The sequence below is a fragment of the Notechis scutatus genome, chromosome Z (genome assembly GCF_049901735.1).
Source record: "Notechis scutatus isolate UNSWTSFEM ecotype Mainland chromosome Z, rNotScu1.2, whole genome shotgun sequence".
Lineage (NCBI taxonomy): Eukaryota > Metazoa > Chordata > Lepidosauria > Squamata > Elapidae > Notechis > Notechis scutatus.
This window is the reverse complement of record NC_142025.1, coordinates 2,226,299-2,240,417: the sequence shown is the minus strand read 5'-3', so window position 1 is coordinate 2,240,417 and position 14,119 is coordinate 2,226,299. Positions and strand designations below refer to the sequence as shown.

The window sequence follows — 14,119 nt, the reverse complement described above, 5'->3', positions numbered from 1 at the left end:
GGGAGGAGGAGGAGGAGGAGGAAGGAGGAAGGGAGAGGGAGGAGGAGGAGGAGGAGGAGGAGGAGGAGGAGGAGGAGGAAGAGGAGGAAGAGAGAGGAGGAGGAGGAAGGAGGAGGAGGAAGGAGGAGGAGGAGGAGGAGAGGAAGAGGAGGAAGGGGAGGGAGGAGGAGGAGAGAAGGAGGAGGAGGAAGAGGGAGGGAGGAGAGGGAGGAGGAAGACGAGGAGGAGGAATGAGGAGGAGGAGGAGGAGGAAGGAGGGAGGAGGAAAGAGGAGGAGGAGGAGAGGAGGGAGGAGGAAGAGGAGGAAGGGAGGGAGGAGGAAGGGAGGAGGAAGGGAAGGAGGAGGAAGAGGAAGGAGGAGGGAGGGGAGAAGAGGAGGAGGAGGGGAGGAGGAAGACGAGGAAGGAGGAGGAAGGAGGAAGGAGGAGGAGGAAGGGAGGGAGGAGGAGGAGGAGGAGGAGGAGGAGGAGGAGAGAAGGAGGAGGGGAGGAGGAGGGAGGAGGGGAGGAGGAAGAGGAGGGAGGAGGAGGAGGAGGAGGAGAGGAAGACAGGAAGAGGAAGAGGGAGGAGGAAGGAAGGAGGGAGAGAGGAAGAGGAGGGAGGGGAGGAGGAGGAGGAGGAAGAGAGAGGAAGAGAGGAGGAGGAAGGGAAGGAGGGGGAGAAGAGGAGGAGGGGAGGAGGGAGGAGGAAGGCAGGAGGAGGAATGGGAGGAGGAAGGGAGGAGGAAGAGGGAGGAGGAGGGGAGGAGGAGGAGGAGAGGAGGAGGAGGAAGGAGGAAGGAGGAGGAAGAGGAGGAGGGGAGGAGGAGGAGGAAGAGGAGGAGGAGGAAGGGAGGGAGGAGGAAGGAGGAGGAGGAGGAGGAAGGGAGGAGGAAGGAGGAGGAGGAGGAAGGGAGGGAGGAGGAGGAAGAGGAGGGGAGGAGGAGAGGAGATGGAGAGGAGGAAGGAGGGAGGAGGGAGGAAGAGGAGGAAGGGGAGGAGGAGGGAGGAAGGAGGAGGAGGAGGAGGAGGAGGAGGAAGGGAGGGAGGAGGAAGGAAGGAGGGAGGAGGAAGAGGAGGGGAGGGGAGGAGGAGGAAGACGAGGAGGAGGAATGGGAGGAGGGAGGAAGGAGGAGGGAGGAAGAGGAGGAGGGAGGAGGAGGAGGAGGAAGACGAGAAGAGGAATGGGAGGAGGAAGAGAGAGGAGGGAGGAAGAGGAGGGAGGGGAGAGAGGAGGAGGCGAGGAAGAGGAATGGGAGGAGGAAGAAGGAGGGAGGAGGAAGGAGGAGGGAGGAAGAGGAGGAGGAGGAGGAAGAGGAGGGAAGGAGGAGAGGAGGAGGAGGAGGAGAGGGAGGAAGGGGAGGAGGAGGAGGAGGAGGAGGAGGAGGAGGAAGAGGAGGGAGGAGGAAGGAGAGGAGGAGGAAGAGGAGGAAGGAGGGAGGAGGAGGAAGGAATGGGAGGAAGAGAGGAAGGGGAGGAGGAAGAGAAGGAGGAGGAGGAGGGAGGAGGAGGAGAGGAGGAGGAGGGAAGAGGAAGGGAGGAGGAAGAGAAGGAGGGGAGGAAGGGAGGGAGGGAGGGGAGGAGGAAGACGAGGAGGGAGGAGGAATGGGAGGAGGAAGGAAGGAGGGAGGAAGAGGGAGGAGGAGGGAGGAGGGAGGAGGAGGAAGAGGAGGAGGGAATGGGAGGAGGAGGAAGGAGGAGGAGGAAGGGAGGAGGAAGAGGGGAGGAGGAGGAGGAAGACGAGGAAGAGGAATGGGGAGGAGGAAGAGGAAGGAGGGGGAGGAGAAGGAGGAAGGAAGGAGGAGGAGGAGAGGAGGGAGGAAGGAGAAGGAGGAAGAAGGAGGGAGGAGGAAGGAAGGAGGGAGGAGGAGGAGGGAGGAGGGGGGAGGAGGAGGAGGAGGAAGGGAATGGGAGGAGGAAGAGGAAGGAGGGAGGAAGAGGAGGAGGGAGGGGAGGAGGGAGGAGGAAGACAAGGAAGAGGAATGGGAGGAGGAAGGAAGGAGGAGGAAGGAGGAGGAAGGGGAGGGGGAGGAGGAGGAGGAGACGAGGAAGAGGAATGGGAGGAGGAGGAGGGAAGGAGGGAGGAAGAGGAGGGAGGAGGGGAGGAGGAGGAGGAAGAGGAAGAGGAGGAGGAAGAGAAGGAGGGGGAGGAAGAGGAGGAGAGGAGGGAGGAGGAAGGAGGAAGAGGGAAGAGGAATGGGAGGAGGAAGAGAGGAGGGGGAGGAGGAGAGGAGGAGGAGGGAGGAGGAAGAGAAGGAGAGAGGAATGGGAGGAGGAAGGAAGGAGGGGAGGAGGAGGAGGAGGGAGGAGGAGGAGGAAGAGAGAAGGAGGGAGGAAGAGGAGGGAGGAAGGAGGAGGAGGGGAGGAGGAAGGGAATGGGAGGAGGAAGGAAGGAGGGGAGGAAGAGGAGGAGGGAGGGAGGAGGAGAGACGAGGAAGAGGAATGGGAGGAGGAGGAGAGAAGGAGGGGAGGAAGAGGAGGGAGGGGAGGAGGAGGAGGAAGACAAGGAAGAGGAATGGGAGGAGGAAGGGGAGGAGGAGGGAGGAGGAGGAGGAGGGGAGGGAGGAGGAGAGACGAGGAAGAGGAATGGGAGGAGGAAGAGAAGGAGGAGGAAGAGGAGGGAAGGGAGGAGGAGGAGGAAGACGAGGAAGAGGAATGGGAGGAGGAGGAAGGAGGAGGAGGAAGAGGAGGGAGAGGAGGGGAGGAGGAAGAGGAAGAGGAATGGGAGGAGGAAGAGAAGGAGGAGGAGGAAGGGAGGAGGAGGGAGGAGAGGAGGAGGAGGAGAAATGGGAGGAGGAGAGGAAGGAGGAGGAAGGGAGGGAGGGAGGGGAGGAGGAGGAGGAGGAGGAGGAGGAGGAGGAAGGAGGGAGGAAGAGGAATCGAGGAGGGAGGAGGGGAGGAAGGGAGGGGGAGGAGAGGAGGAGGGAGGAGGAGGAGGAAGAGAGGAGGAGGAATGGGAGGAGGAGGAGGAAGGAGGGAGGAAGAGGAGGGAGGAAGGAGGGGAGGAGGAAGAGGAGGAGGAGAGGAGATGGAGGAGGAGGAAGGAGGAGGAGGAAGAGGGAGGGAGGAAGAGGGAGGAGGAGGAAGGAGGAAGGGAGGAGGGAGGAAGAGGAAGAGAGGGAGGAGGGAAGGAGGAGGAAGGAGGAGGGAGGAGGAGAGGAGGAAGACGAGGAAAAGGAATGGGAGGAGGAAGAGAGGAGGAGGAGGAAGAGGAGGGAGGAGGAGGAGGAGGAGGAGGAGGAATGAGGAGGAGGAAGAGAAGGGAGGGGGAGGAAGAGGAGGGAGGGAGAGGGAGGAGGAGGAAGAGGAGGAGGAGGAGGAGGAGGAAGAGGAGGAGGAGGAGGAAGGAAGGAGGAGGAAGAGGAGAGAGGAGGGGAGGAGGAAGAGGAGGAAGAGGAATGGGAGGAGGAAGAGAAGGAGGGGGAGGAAGAGGAGGGGAGGAAGGAGGAGGAGGAAGACGAGGAAGAGGAATGGGAGGAGGAAGAGAGGAGGAGGAAGAGGAGGGAGGAGGAGAGGAGGAGGGGGAGGAGGAAGACGAGGGAAAGGAATGGGAGGGAGGAAGGGAGGAGGGGAGGAAGGAGGAGGAGGAGGAGGAGGGAGGAGGAACGAGGAAGAGGAATGGGAGGAGGAAGAGAAGGAGGGAGGAAGAGGAGGAAGGGGAGGAGGAGGAGGAAGAGGAAGAGGGAGGAGGAAGAGAAGGAGGAGGAGGAAGGGAGGAGGAGGAGGGGAGGAGGGAAGAGGAAGAGGAGGAGGAAGAGGAGGAAGAGGAGGAAGAGGAGGAGAAGGAGGGAGGAGGAAGAGGAGGAGGGAGAGGAGGAGGAGGAAGAGGAGGAGGAATGGAGGAGGAAGGAGGAAGGAGGGGAAGAGAGGAATGGGAGGGGAGGAGGAGGAGAAGGAGGAAGAGGAGGAAGGAGGAGGAGGAGGAGAAGGAGGGAGGAGGAAGAGGAGAGGAGGAGGGGAGGAGGAGGAGGAGGAGGAGGAGGAGGAAGGGAGGGGAGGAGGAGGAGAAGGAGGAGGAGGAAGAGGAGGAGGAGGAGGAGGAGGGAGGAGGAGGAAGAGGAGGAAGAGGAGGATGGGAGGAGGAAGGAAGGAGGAGGAAGAGGGAGGAGGAGGGGAGGAGGAAGAGAGGAGGAAGAGGAGGGGAGGAGGAAGAGAAGGAGGAGGGAGGAGGGAGGAGGAAGGGGAGGGGGAGGAAGGAGGAGGAAGACGAGGAAGGGAGGAGGAGGAGGAGGAGGAGGAGGGGAGGAGAGGAAGGAGGAGGGAGGAGGAGGAGGAAGAGGAATGGGAGGAGGAAGAGGAGGAGGGGAGGAGAAGAGGAGGAGGGGAGGAGGGAGGAGGAGACGAGGAAGAGGAATGGGAGGAGGAGGAGGAGGAGGGAGGAAGAGGAGGAGGAGGGGAGGAGGAGGAAGGAGGAGAGGAATGGGAGGAGGAAGAGAAGGAGGGGAGGAAGAGGAGGAGGAGGGAGGAGGAGGAGGACGAGGAAGGAGGAATGGAGGAGGAAGGAGGAGGAGGAAGGAGGAGGAGGAGGAGGAGGAGGGGAGGATGGGAGGAGGAGGAAAGGAAGAGGAGGAAGAGGAGGAGAGAGGAAGGAGGAGGGAGGAAGAGGAGGAGGAGGAGGAGGGAGGAGGAGGAGAGAGGGAGGGAGGGAGGGAGGAGGAAGGAGGAGGAGGGAGGAGGAAGGGAGGGAGGAGGAGGAAGAGGAGGAGGGAGGAGGAGGAGGAGGAAGAGGAGGAGGAAGGAGAAGGAGGAGGGAGGAAGAGGAGGAAGGAGGAGGAGGAGGAAGAGAGAGGAAGGGAGGAGGAGGAGGAGGAAGGAGGGAGGAAGAGGAGGAAGGGGAGGGGAGGAGGAAGGAAAGAAGAGGAATGGGAGGAGGAAGGGGAAGGAGGGGGAGGAAGAGGAGGGAGGAGGAGGAGGAAGACGAGGAAGAGGAATGGGAGGAGGAAGGAGGAGGGGGGAGGAAGAGGAGGAAGAGGAGGAGGAGGAGGAGGAGGAAGAGAATGGGAGGAGGAAAGGAGAGGAGGGAGGAAGGAGGAGGAAGGAGGAGGGGGAGGAGGAAGAGAGGAAGAGGAATGGGAGGAGGAAGAGAAGGAGGGGGAGGAAGAGGAGAGGAGGAAGGAAGGAGGAAGGGGAGAGGGAGGGGAGAAAGGAGGGAGGAGGAAGAGAAGGAAGAGGGAGGAGGAGGAGGAGGAAGGAAGGAGGAGGGGAGGGAGGAGGAGAAGAAGAAGAGGAATGGGAGGAGGAAGGGAGGAGGAGGGAGGAGGGAGGAGGAGGGAGGAGGAGGAAGAGGAGGAAGAGGAATGGAGGAGGAGGAAGGAAGGAGGAGGAGGAAGGAGGAGGGAGGAGGAGGAAGGAGGAGGAGGAAGAGGAATGGGAGGAGGAAGGGAAGGAGGAGGAGGAGGAAGGGGAGGGAGGGAGGAGGAGGAAGGAGGAAGAGGGGAAGAGGAGGGAGGAGGGAGGAAGGAAGAGAGAAGGAGGGAGGAGGAGGAAGGAGGGGGAGGAGGAGGGAGGAAGACGAGGAAGAAGGAGGGAGGAGGAAGGAAGGAGGAGGAGGAAGAAGGGAGGAGGAGGAGGAGGAGGAAGAGGAAGGAAGAGGAATGGGAGGAGGAAGAGAAGGAGGGAGGAGGAAGAGGAGGAAGAGGAGGAGGAGGAGGAGGAAGACGAGGAGAGGGAGGAGGAAGAGGAGGAGGAGGAGGAAGAGGAGGAAGGGGAGGAGGAGGAGGAGAAGAGGGAATGGGAGGAGGAAGAGGAAGGAGGGGAGGAAGAGGAGGAAGGGGAGGGGAGGAGGAGACGAGGAAGAGGGAATGGGAGGAGGAAGAGAGGAAGAGGAGGAAGAGGAGGAAGAGGGAGGAGGAGGAAGGAAGAGGAGGAAGAGGAATGGGAGGAGGAAGGGAAGGAGGAGGAGGAAGAAGAGGAAGAGGGGAGGAGGAAGAAGAGGAAGAGAATGGGAGGAGGAAGGAAGGAGGGAGGAAGGAGGAAGGGGAGGAGGAGGAGGAAGACGAGGAAGAGGAATGAGGAGGAGAGAAGGAGGGGAGGAAGAGGAGGAAGGGAGGAGGAGGAGGAGGGAGGAGGAAGAAGAAGGAGGAGGAGGAGGAGGAGGGGAGGAGGAAGAGCGAGGAAGAGGAGGGAGGAGGAAGGAGGAGGGGGGAGGAGGGAAGGGGAGGGGAGGAGGAGGAAAGGGGGAGGAGGAAGGAGGAGGAGGGAGAGGAAGAGGAGGAAGAGGAGGGGGAGGAGGAAGACGAGGAAGAGGAATGGGAGGAGGAAGAGAAGGAGGGGGAGGAAGAGGAGGAGGGAGGAGGGGGGAGGAGGAAGACGAGGAAGAGGAATGGGAGGAGGAAGAGAAGGAGGGGAGGAAGAGGAGGGAGGGGAGGAGGGAGGAGGGAAGACAAGGAAGAGGAATGGGAGGAGGAAGGGAAGGAGGGGAGGAAGAGGAGGAAGGGGAGGGGAGGAAGGAGGAGGGAGGGGAGGAAGACGAGGAAGAGGAATGGGAGGAGGAAGAGAAGGAGGGAGGAAGGAAGAGGAGAGGAAGGGGAGGAGGGAGGAGGAGGAAGATGGAGGAAGAGGAATGGGGAGGAGGAAGAGAAGGAGGGGGGAGGAAGAGGAGGAAGGGGAGGGGGAGGAGGAAGACGAGGAAGAGGAATGGGAGGAGGAAGGGAAGGAGGGGGAGGAAGAGGAGGGAGGGGAGGAGGAGGAGGAAGACGAGGAAGAGGAATGGGAGGAGGAAGAGAAGGAGGGGGAGGAAGAGGAGGGAGGGGAGGGGGAGGAGGAGGAGGAAGACGAGGAAGAGGAATGGGAGGAGGAAGAGAAGGAGGGGAGGAAGGGGAGGAAGGGGAGGGGGAGGGAGAAGGAGAAGAACAGTGGGGTCCTTAATGCTCTCTAAGTTTGGTGGTTTTCTTGCACCATGACCCAACTAGGCAACATAAGCAGTGCTGGAAAGGGAGTGAGGTTTGCGAGGAGGAGGAGGAGGAGGAGGAGGAGGAGGAGGAGGAGGAGGAGGAGGAGGAGGAGGAGGAGGAGGAGGAAGAGGAAGAGGAAGAGGACTGTGGAGTCTTTGGTGCTCTCTGAGCTTGGTGGTTTCTCGCAGACATCTCATGACCCAACTAGGGAACATGATCAGGGTTAGAAGGTAGAACCCCACTCCCTTCCAGCACTGAGGATGTAATCAAGTAGGGTCATGAAATGTCTACCAGTAAACCTCCAGGCTCAGAAAGCACCACGGACCCCACCGGAGACAGGTGTGCCTGGCATTCAGATGCCTTACCTGGCCGGTGGCTGCCTTGAGTTTGGAGAGGACGCAGGCGTATTGTTGCAGGTGGTCTCGGAAGGGTTTCTGCAACACGGTGTAGAGCCCTATCGCCAGGCAGCTGTCAGGGGAGAAGTCAGCCAGGAACTCCTTCAGGGCGGGTCTGTGCAACTTCCAGTCATCGCTGCAATCAGAAAGGAATACTAGCAAGACCTACCGAGAACTGTCAGACTGGAAATGATCCAAAGAACACACACACACATATATTTTAAAAGGCCCCTTTCCCCCAAATCTTGAGATCCCTCAACCAATAGAAATTTTGCCATGAAACCTTTTTTTTTTGCTATAGTTGTTAAATGAATCGCCGAAGTTGTAAAGTGAGTCGCACGGTCGTTGAGTGAATCTGGCTTCCCCTGGTCGGAAGTGTTCCATACTAGCAGGCTTGTAGGCCTGCATTCCTATTGGTCCGGAAAAGCCGGGCCGTGATTGGACAATTAAAGCAATCCTGATTGGTTCATGTATACGGGCTGCCGCGGTTGGGTAAAACCAAGCGCCGCAAGCTCAAAAACATGTCATAGGCTGCCTGGCCGCAGCCAGCTCTATAAAAGGGGCTGCCACGGCTAGGATCGTCGTCTCAGTATCTGGTTTCCTAATAAAGAGCTGTTGTCACTACTTGAGTCTCGTCTCTCCTTGGGACCCACCGCCCAGACATAACAGGAAGGTCACCAAAGGGTTAGGACACTGCAACCGTCATAAATGTGAGTCACTTGTCAAGCGTCTGAATTTTGATCACGTGACCAGGGGGGAATGCGGCAACGGGCGTAAGTGTGAAAAATGGTCATAACTCTTTTTTTTTCCAGGGCTGTTGTAACTCCAAACAGTCACTAAATGAATTGTTGTAAATCAAGGACCTCCTGTAGCAAAACTACGGCCTTTTGTGTTCTGTTTCTGAATTTTCTCTTTCTTGAAAATGCATGTAGTATTTCTATCACTGGGGTTTTTAAATCTGTTTTGTTTTTTTCTTCTCTTTTTGTTAAGATTCAAAAGCACCAATCAATCACACATAAAAAGTTTGGCTCGGAAAACCTTTGGACCCCAATCCACTTTTTTTTTTCTTCCCTTTAAAAGGGATCATGGAACATTTCACACATCTTAAATCTCCAGATATGTTATTCTTGCCATCTCGGGATTTTGCTTTCTTAGAAACGGGCAGTTTTTCAAACACAAAGATTGCAAAACGATTTCCAGCAGGGTGGTTTTGGCCCTGAACGTCTAAATACAAACCAGAAACATTTTTTTAGTTTTGAAAGCCAGTTGGTTAACTGTTATACACTCCATTACTCACCTTTTACTCCTGGATGCCTGTTCGAAATTTTGCAACACCACGCAAGTACCAAATGTGACAAAGTACCTGAGGGTTAAACAAAGAAAGAGAATTGCTATTGCGGAAGGCCACTGTAGGATGGATGGACTCTAACTCCCAGAATCCCCAGCATGTTTTAAGAGAGAGGATTCCAACTCCCAGAATCCCCAGCCAGGATGCTTTAAGAGGGAGGACTCCCACTCCCAGAATCCCCCAGCCAGGATGCTTTAAGAGGGGAGGACTTCAACTCCCAGAATCCCCAGCCAGGATGCTTTAAGAGGGAGGACTTCAGCTCCCAGAACCCCCAGCCAGGATGCTTTAAGAGGAGGACTTCCGCTCCCAGAATCCACCCAGCCAGGATGCTTTAAGAGGGGAGGACTTCCGCTCCCAGAATCCACCCAGCCAGGATGCTTTAAGAGGGGAGGACTTCAATTCCCAGAATCCCCAGCCAGGATGCTTTAAGAGGAGGACTTCAATTCCCAGAATCCCCCAGCCAGGATGCTTTAAGAGGGGAGGACTTCAACTCCCAGAATCCACCCAGCCAGGATGCTTTAAGAGGGAGGACTTCCGCTCCCAGAATCCACCCAGCCAGGATGCTTTAAGAGGGGAGGACTTCAATTCCCAGAATCCACCCAGCCAGGATGCTTTAAGAGGGGAGGACTTCAACTCCCAGAATCCACCCAGCCAGGATGCTTTAAGAGGGGAGGACTTCCGCTCCCAGAATCCACCCAGCCAGGATGCTTTAAGAGGGGAGGACTTCAATTCCCAGAATCCCCAGCCAGGATGCTTTAAGAGGGAGGACTTCAACTCCCAGAATCCCCAGCCAGGATGCTTTAAGAGGGGAGGACTTCAATTCCCAGAATCCCCCAGCCAGGATGCTTTAAGAGGGGAGGACTTCAGCTCCCAGAATCCCCCAGCCTGCAGGCTTTAAGAGGAGGACTTCCACTCCCAGAATCCACCAGCCTGCAAGCTTTAAGAGGGGAGGACTCCAATTCCCAGAATCTTCCATCCAGCCATGCTTTAAGAGGGAAAGACTTTAATTCCCAGAATCCTCCATTCAGCCAGGCTTTCAGAGGGAAGGACTCCAATTCCCAGAATCCTCCATCCAGCCATGCTTTAAGAGGGGAGGACTTCAACTCCCAGAATCCCCCAACCTGCAGGCTTTAGGAGGGATGGACTCCAGCTCCCAGAATTGAAGGATGCTGGCTGGAGATTTCTGGGAGTTGAAGTCCCCTCTCTAAATTTGCCAAGGCCGAGAAACAGTCTTGCAAGCCCAAAGAGCTCCTGCACCTCCCAGATGCCATCATCCTGCCCACTTGGGGTGTGGAAGGATCCGAAGAGCCCAGGAGATGAAGAAGCCGCCACTCAACGAACGGTTGTAAGTCGGGGGCTGCCTATATTTAGGAGAGAATCTAGGAATGGGAAACTCTTTGAGAGTTATTTGAAAAATTCTGGGAGTTGATGTCCACAAGTCTTAAAGTTGCCAAGTTTGGGGACCCCTGATCTAGAGAGGCTAAGGGGTTAGGGTCTCCTCCGTTATGGAGAGGACAGATCCTGAACCGCAGAGAGGAGAAAGCGAGTAGTAGAGAAATAAGGCTGGACCGAAAGAAGGAAAAGATTATTATAAGACACATTATAACCGGAAATGCGAAGACAAGGAGAAGAATCCTTTGGCTAATTTTCACGGATTCTAGGGGTTTCCAAACTTTTTGGGACCATAAAAATCCATTTCTTGGACTCCCCCCACCCCAGCGATCGAAAATCGGCTGCGTTCGAGCGAATCTTTCCGCGTATTTCCGAGGATTTGCAGGTAATCCTCAATTTACAACAGTCCATTCAGTGACTAATCAAAGTTATAATGGCCCTGACAAAAGGGACTTATTCCATTTTTCACACTTGCAGCATCCCCCATGGCCACGTGACCAAAATTCAGGTGCATGGCAACTGACTCGTACTTATGACAGTCGCAAGGTCATGTGATTCCATTCACGACCTTCTGACAAGCAAAGTCTACAGGGGAAGCCAGATTCACTTAACAGCCGTGTGACTAACTTAACAACTGCAGGGATTCATTTAACAATAGTGGCAAGGAAGGTCATAAAATGGGGCAAAATTTACTTAACTTGCTTAGCAACAGGAATTTGGGGCTCCATTGTGGTCGTAAGTCAAGGATTACATGTATATACTATTTATATAAAAGTAAAAAGTTGAGGTTTCATCTTATTATTTTATTCTACTGTACCAAATGATGTAGTAGAGTACAATAATATTGTTATTCTATATTTTAATTCTATAATTCAGTTAGAACATTACAATTTTGTTATTCTATATTTTAATTCTATAATTCAGTTAGACTATAGCAAAATAACATTCTTATTCTATATTTTAATTCTATCATCCAATTAGAATATTACAATTTTGTTATTCTATGTTTTAACTTTATAATTCAATTAGAATATAATCAAATAATATTTGTATTCTATATGTTAATTCTATCATTCAATTAGAATATTGAATATTGATAATATTCTTATTCTATATTTTAATTCTATCATTCAATTAGAATATTATAATATTCTTATTCTATATTTTAACTATAATTCAATTAGAATATTATAAGCGAATTTTTTTATTCTATATTTTTTCTCTTTTCCCTCCACTTCTCACTCTCCCCCATTTCTTCCTTTATTTGACCTTCAACTTCCTCTTATATGTTTGTGTTTTATGCTGGGATAAATTATTTAAAAAAAAAAAAAACCTCTGAACAACAGCCAAGCATCCACACCTCTCCACAAGATGGGCTTTGTGGTACTCACTGGACATAAGCATTCAGGAATGAGTCCACTTTGTAAACGAGATACACATCGGGGACACCAATGGATTCGGAAGCGCTGTACGTCTCCTTTAGCGTCCTATAGTTCTCCTCCGTCAGATGCCAGATCGCTTGGAAGTGTTCGTTTAACAGGACAAAGAACTTTACATCCTCCAAAGAGCCTTTTAATACAAAAATTGAGACCCCCGTAAGGTGAAAGGATCTGGTAGGAAAAACGTTTCCATCGTCCAGAAATAAAGGAAATTTGCTCATCTCGGATACAACTACAATTGAGCCCAACATTAATGTTGTTATTGTTGTTGTGAGTTTAACAGTTGTTAAATGAATCACTGCCGTTGTTAAGTCAGTAAGGCAGTTGTTAAGTGAATCTGGCTTCTTCCATTGACTTTGGTCACCTAAGGGCTCCAGGACACTACGACCATCGTAAATACGAGTCAGTTGCCAAGTGTCTGGACTTTGATCATGTGACCCCAGGGAGGCTGCAAATCATCGTAAGCGTGAAAAACAATTGTAAGTTATTTTTTTCAATGCTGCTGTCAGTTTGAACGAACTGATGTAAGTCAAGGACTACCTATAGAGAGGATGCTTCCCTGATGATATAGTATCCTCAAAATCAAAGGTGTTTTTTTTCTCTTCTCTTTCCTGTGGGCCAGAAGTGGGCTCAATTCTATATATAATATTAAATTTTGTATTCTAATTCAAATTATAATTAGTTAGTTAGTTTACTTTATTGTCATTGCATTTATTAGTTAAAACTAAAACATTAAAACCCTGGGATGTAGGCACAGTTATTTTTCAAGTGACTATACAGGAAGTCCTCAACTTATGGCGACAATTGAGCCCAACTGAAAAAGGAAAAGGATAAATGGATGATCACCCTCCACAAATTTGACACTTGTTTTTCAGCAATGTTTCCTACCCCCCCTTAAATTCCCTAGTTCACCTCATAAAGTCAGCTACAACTAGCGGAGCACAGATAGTCCTTGATTTACAACAATTCATTTAGTGATTGTTCAAATGGCTTATGAATGTTTTCCAAACATATGACCGTTGTGGCATCAAGATCAAAATTCAGACACTGACTCGTATTTATGACGGTCACAGTATCCTGGGGGAGGTCACGTGATCCCCTTTTGCGACCTTCTGACATGCAGAGTCAGTGGGGGGAGCCAGTTTCACTTAACAACCATGTGACTCACTTAACAACTGCAGGGATTCATTTAACAATGGGCAAGAAAGGTCGTAAAACGGGGCAAAGCTCACTCAACAGTTGTCTCACTTAGCCATGCAAATCATGGGCTCAGTTGAGTAAGTCAAGGAACTAGACTGGTTATCTTGAATTACCCATGGTAAATTCGAACCCGGCTTCTGACTGACATGGCCCATTCCAGACAGTGGTGGGATTCCAATTTTTTTACTACTGGTTCTGTGGGTGTGGCTTGGTGGGCGTGGCTTGGTGGGCGTGGCAGGGGAAGGATACTGCAAAATCTCAATTCCCCCCCCCGACTAACCTGCTTTCCAGTTCCGTTCTCCTGTGCAGGGCAACCAAAGGAGACCCAGCCGATCAGCTGGGATTCAACGGGAGGCAGAGAAGAGATGGGGTTGGCGGGGCCAGTCAGAGGTAGCATTTGCCGGTTCTCCGAACTACTCAAAATTTCCGCTACCGGTTCTCCAGAACTAGTCGGGACCAGCTGAATACCTACCTCTGGTTCCAAAGCACAGATTAAGAGCAGCTGAACCTGAACCCAAGACTCTCCTTCTCACCTGCTTGCAGTAGGGGCTTGAGAACTACAGCGTTGATCCGTGCGAGATGCGCAGAGAACGTCTCCTCCACCCTCAGTAGTGAAGAGACCACTTCGTTGATGGTCATGTCCTGGGAAGGAGACCCCCGTTGGGAAAGGAGACAAGGCAGAGACACCGAGTCAGGCCAGAGTTTGAAAAGTTTTGGGCACTTCAAAAACAAACCAGGATGAAACTCAGTTTGATCCGAATCATGGTTCACACCAGGACGCCCTTAAAAATTCAGAAAAGAGGAAGGCTGGGGGGGGGAATTTGATATTTAAGATGTGAAGGATTGTGGTGGGCTTAAGGATGAAGAAGGGAGGACTTCAACTCCCAGAATTCCCAGTCAACATGGTTTAAGATACATGGACTTCAACTCCCAGAATTCCCCAGCCAGAATGCTTTAAGATACATGGATTTCAGCTCCCAGAATTCCCCAGTCAACGTGGTTTAAGATACATGGACTTCAACTCCCAGAATTCCCCAGCCAGAATGCTTTAAGATAAATGGATTTCAGCTCCCAGAATTCCCCAGTCAATGTGTTTTAAGATACATGGACTTCAACTCCCAGAATTCCCCAGCCAGAATGCTTTAAGATACATGGATTTCAGCTCCCAGAATTCCCCAGTCAACGTGGTTTAAGATACATGGACTTCAACTCCCAGAATTCCCCAGCCAGAATGCTTTAAGATAAATGGAATTCAGCTCCCAGAATTCCCCAGTCAACGTGGTTTAAGATACATGGACTTCAACTCCCAGAATTCCCCAGCCAGAATGCTTTAAGATACATGGACTTCAACTCCCAGAATTCCCCAGCCAGAATGCTTTAAGATACATGGACTTCAACTCCCAGAATTCCCCAGCCAGAATGCTTTAAGATACATGGACTTCAACTCCCAGAATTCCCCAGCCAGAATGCTTTA

The 14,119-nt window shown here is 52.9% G+C and overlaps 1 protein-coding gene across 1 annotated transcript in view; it reads right to left on the bottom strand.

Moving 5' to 3' along the window:
• The window catches only part of ALS2CL (ALS2 C-terminal like), a 51,797-nt gene that overhangs the window by 27,274 nt on the left and 10,404 nt on the right, over window positions 1-14,119 (bottom strand). Inside the window, 4 exon segments of the mRNA XM_087947214.1 lie at window positions 7,237-7,402; window positions 8,564-8,629; window positions 11,398-11,575; window positions 13,179-13,287. Of these exon segments, the coding sequence (XP_087803340.1) occupies window positions 7,237-7,402; window positions 8,564-8,629; window positions 11,398-11,575; window positions 13,179-13,287 (519 nt within the window).